Genomic DNA, 5,000 nt, shown 5'->3' on the forward strand with positions numbered 1-5,000 from the left:
GATAGAATGGTCATTCATGTTCACAGTATGTGTTGTTGGCAGACATGTGGACTCGAGTCACATGACTTGGACTCGAGTCAGACTCGAGTCATGATTTTAATGACTTCAGACTTGACTTCTTGATAAAATTCCGCATAACTGCATTTCGACTTGGACTTGAATACTATTCACTTTGCCTTTTGCCTTTTGACTTGTGATGACTTGACATGTCACCGAATCAAAAACTAAATTTCCTGATCGTGGACCAGTCAAACCCCAGAGGCGGCTTTTTAGATAAAAAAAATAAAAAATAGCTGAGACAAGCGGCCAGAGCACAGTTCAGTGCTGCTTACCCCACACAGCGTTATGCACTGTGTAGGGCACCAAGAGACAGAGGAAGGACCAACATTTTAGCCGATAACTAGTGGCTTTACTGCAAACTGATTTGCACTCTTGTTAGAGAATGTTTAATGTCAAATGCACCAAACAAACATGTTACATAAAGATGATATTTTTTTAGTCCTCTCCCATTAAGATCCAAATCTGAAACATGCTAGCCTACTGCATTTAGTTGAGAACGATCTAAGCCTGCATGAGGGAGAGAAACGAAAGGGAGGTTCAGCTGGCTTATATACTCTTTTGATCCGTGAAGAATTTGGTCTCTGCATTTATCCCAATCCGTAAATTAGTGAAACACACACTCAGCACAGTGAACACACTGTGAGGTGAAGCACACACTAATCGGGCGCGGTGAGCTGCCTGCTACAACAGCTTCGAGGGGAGCAGTGAGGGGTTAGGTGCCTTGCTCAAGGGCACTTCAGCCAAGCCTACTGGTCGGAGTTCGAACCGGCAACCCTCCGGTTACAGGTCCGAAGTGCTAACCAGTAGGACACGGCTGCCTTAAACTCAAACATTGTTAAATATAAGAAACGTGATAAAAGGAACAAATCGTGAAGGCAAACAAATACGAGATTAGGAGATCAGAGGAGACCGCAGGAGATTAGAGGCGGATTTATCCGGTTCTCACTAGCCTACTGATTTGGAAAGTGGACAAGAATATGAAGAGTTTTCTTTGCCTTTGTGTAATGGAACTGGTGAGTCTTGAAGTATTCAATAATTTATTTACATGAAGCACATGATATGCCGACTGAAACGCGATTCCACTCAGCTACTGTAGCTGGGTGGCTACTGGCTACCAGGCTCATAATTCACTTTTAATTGCAAACAGAAAATGTCAAGCAAGCATCATGTCATACATGCTTCTCTTTCCAAAGGAATGAAAGCTGTTTGCCAAATTAATATCATGCTTATCATTGTTAATATTATTATATACATGGGCACAAACAATGTTAGAGTTTGTGGACTAGCCGCGGGCTATATTTGAAATGGAGCTGGTAAAAAAGATCATTATGAGAACGTGTGGACAGTGGCACACAATGGGCTAAAGTGACAGTGCACCATTTACAAATGAGATAAAACAGCATCAAATATGTAGGTATTTCCTAAGAAATTAATACTTTAAAAACAAAATTACTGTCATTATTATCTTTTTAAAATAATATAAAAGTGTTGGACCTTGGCTTCCTTATGAGTGCACTGGCAGACAGCCAATAATAATATAATACCTATAATAATAATAATAATAATAATAATAATAATAAAATTGTTTGCAGGCAAATCTGTGGCATAGCACAGTGAAATGCCATCAGTCAAATTATTACTCATCCTTACAGTGGCTCCGTGAATTTGGAAAAACAATATATATATTTGCAGCTGTGCTGAGTGTCATGTAGCTATCCGTTTTGTACTCAGGTATGCACATGTGTATATTACACAGGTATGCGATGCATATGTCGTAAAATAACAAGACAGAAACATTGAACATATTTTAATCTGTATTTATAAAAAATACTGTGGATTAGATGGAAGTGCTAAAATTATGATCATAGTCTAATGATCATTTATTAAGTGAAGAGTACCTGATGACTTGTTCAGGACTTGAAAAAAGATTGGGACTTGACTTGGACTCCTGACTTGGCTTTGATGTGACTTGGACTTGGACTCGACTTGTCCTTCTCTGTATTTACTTTGGGACTTGACTTGGACTTGACTGCTAAGACTTGGGACTTACTTGTGACTTGCCAAACAGTGACTTGGTCCCACCCTGGTTGTTGGGGCCACACACAGGAAGTGGATTAGCCGACGACTTTGATCTGTGTTCAGACTGAGACGCCGAGCTCACTATCCAGTGGATGTAGCAGTAGAGTTTCATAATCGGTAGAGTTTCATAATCGGTAGATTTTCATAATCGGTAGAGTTTCATAATCAGTAGAGTTTCATAATTAGTAGAGTTTCATAATCGGTAGATGCATCTATGAATCAGCGTTAGCATGTCTCCTGTGATCCTGTAGCCTAAACTAGTAAGCATAGCAGCGTCTCTCTGTGAATCCCAGCCCTAAACTAAGCATTAGTAGCGCTCTATGTGTGATCCCAGCCTAAACTAGCGTTATTAGCAGCGTCTCTATGTGTGATCCCAGTCTAAACTAGCGTTATTATGACTACAGACTGTTGTCATGTCTCTCTTTCTCTCTCTCTCTCTCTCACAGCTGAGGCAGAAGACAGGGGAGTTGACGCGGGCGTGCCAGAAGCACTATGAGCTGGAGCAGGAACTGGCCTTCCTCAAGATCGATGCCAAGTTTGAGCCGCTGCCCTATGTGCCAGGACAGGTCAGTGGGATTCAGCTTCATCCGTTCAGGTGTTCTTGACCTGTAGCCCTGGTAGGTTGACCTGAACGTGTGTTTTACCTCAACTGGGCAAGTGGGTTTGGCCCTGACCAGTCTCAGTTGATTCTGAGTGATTCTGTACAGGGAACCCCTTCACAGTGATGGCATCCATCCATCCACCCACCCATCCATCCATCCACCCATCCCTCCATCCACCCATCCCTCCATCCTTCCTCCATCCCTCCACCCATCCCATCCATCCATCCACCCATTCCTCCACCCATCCCTCCATCCCTCCCTCCACCCATCCCTGTTTTCCCTCCCGGCATTAAAGGAGAATACTGACAATTTCTCACATAGATTTCCGTTTCTCGACAATGCTGGGGGCGTGAACATTGGGGTCCATTAACATGCCCCAGAGCATAGCTCAGTAGCTGCCTGGCAGCTCTAGATGTTGACTGCAGCAACTCGAGCTTGGTAGAACTAGCTGGAATTTTCCTTTAAGGGATCTACTGTGTGAAGCTTGCTGCGTGTCCTGTAGTTATGATGTGTCATGTAGCTCCACCTGTCTGTGAACGCTGTGTCCTGTAGTTATGATGTGTCATGTAGCTCTACCTGTCTGTGAACGCTGTGTCCTGTAGTTATGATGTGTCATGTAGCTCTACCTGTCTGTGAACGCTGTGTCCTGTAGTTATGATGTGTCATGTAGCTCCACCTGTCTGTGAACGCTGTGTCCTGTAGTTATGATGTGTCATGTAGCTCCACCTGTCTGTGAACGCTGTGTCCTGTAGTTATGATGTTATGTAGCTCTACCTGTCTGTGAACGCTGTAGTTATGATGTGTCCTGTAGCTCCAGCTCTCTAACTGTCTGTGAATGCTGTAGTTATGATGTGTCATGTAGCTCCAGTTCTCTACCTGTCTGTGAACGTTGTGTTCTGTAGTTATGATGTGTCATGTAGCTCCAGTTCTCTACCTGTCTGTAAACGCTGTGTCCTGTAGTTATGATGTGTCATGTAGCTCCACCTGTCTGTGAACGCTGTGTCCTGGTGCCATGTGTGATGTAGCTCTACCTGTCTGTGAGCACGTAGTTATGATGTGTCCTGTAGCTCCAGCTCTCTACCTGTCTGTAGTTATGATGTAGTCCTGTGTGCTCCAGTTCTCCACCTGTCTGTGAGCGTTGTGTTCTGTAGTAATGATGTGTCATGTAGCTCCAGTTTCTACCTGTCTGTAAACGCTGTGTCCTGTAGTTATGATGTGTCATGTAGCTCCCACCTGCCCTGTAAAGCTGTGTCCTGTAGTTATGATGTCAATGTAGCTCCTGTCTATGAACGCTGTAGTTATGATGTGTCATGTAGCTCCAGCTCTCTACCTGTCTGTGAACGCTGTGTTCTGTACTTATGATGTGTCATGTAACTCCACCTGTCTGTGAACGCTGTGTCCTGTAGTTATTATGTGTCATGTAGCTTCAGCTCTCTACCTGTCTGAACGCTGTGTCCACTTGTGCAGGACGCAGGACCTGGCAGCGGGCCTAGCGAGAGCCCCTACATCGGGAAGGCTCGTCACCAGAGGAGACCCGTAGCTAGAGCCGAGCCTGATGCGGATGACCAGCCCGGTCCAGCCAGTAGGGTCGCCTCGGTATCATGGATCAGCCCCGGAGATGTTTCCGATAAAGCTGAGGAGAGCAGAGGTAGTGCCAGGGGCCAGCGGGACGCAAAAAGAGTTAGCTGTGATGGGGGAGTGGGACGCGTCCCAAACAGAGTTAGATGTGATGGGGGAAGAGGACGCGTCCTAAACTGAGTTAGCTGTGATGGGGGAAGAGGACGCGTCCTAAACAGAGTTAGCTGTGATGGGGAAGAGGACGCGTCCTAAACAGAGTTAGCTGTGATGGGGGAAGAGGACGCGTCCTAAACAGAGTTAGCTGTGATGGGGAAGAGGACGCGTCCTAAACAGAGTTAGATGTGATGGCGGTGTGTGTGTCTCTGTGTGTAGAAGAGGAGCGGCTGCAGCTGCTACAGGTGGAGATAAAGCGTCTTGAGCAGCAGATCGTTTCGGCCAATCAAGAGCTCCGAGGCCTGGAGGAGACTGCTACTCAGAAGCGGGTGAGAGAGGACACACATATGGAGAACAGGGTTTCAGATACGACGACTTGACGCACGACGCGACGACGACGCCCTTGCGACGCGACGCGACGACGACGCACGCACACACACACACACACAGGGACAGGGACGGACTGGGACAAAAAATCGCCCTGGCATATTTGGCCCAAGCGGCCCTCAAATCGGTGCTTCATATCCT

The 5,000-nt window shown here is 45.9% G+C and overlaps 1 protein-coding gene across 1 annotated transcript in view; it reads left to right on the forward strand.

The window, feature by feature from the left end:
• Window positions 1-5,000, forward strand: part of LOC125295300 (centriolin-like) — a 36,088-nt gene that overhangs the window by 7,544 nt on the left and 23,544 nt on the right. The window contains exons 8-10 of the mRNA XM_048244564.1: window positions 2,586-2,705; window positions 4,209-4,389; window positions 4,692-4,801. Coding sequence (XP_048100521.1) covers window positions 2,586-2,705; window positions 4,209-4,389; window positions 4,692-4,801 — 411 coding nt within the window. The remainder of the gene's footprint in view (window positions 1-2,585; window positions 2,706-4,208; window positions 4,390-4,691; window positions 4,802-5,000) is intronic.

This window comes from Alosa alosa, chromosome 5, assembly GCF_017589495.1.
Source record: "Alosa alosa isolate M-15738 ecotype Scorff River chromosome 5, AALO_Geno_1.1, whole genome shotgun sequence".
Taxonomy (NCBI): domain Eukaryota; kingdom Metazoa; phylum Chordata; class Actinopteri; order Clupeiformes; family Clupeidae; genus Alosa; species Alosa alosa.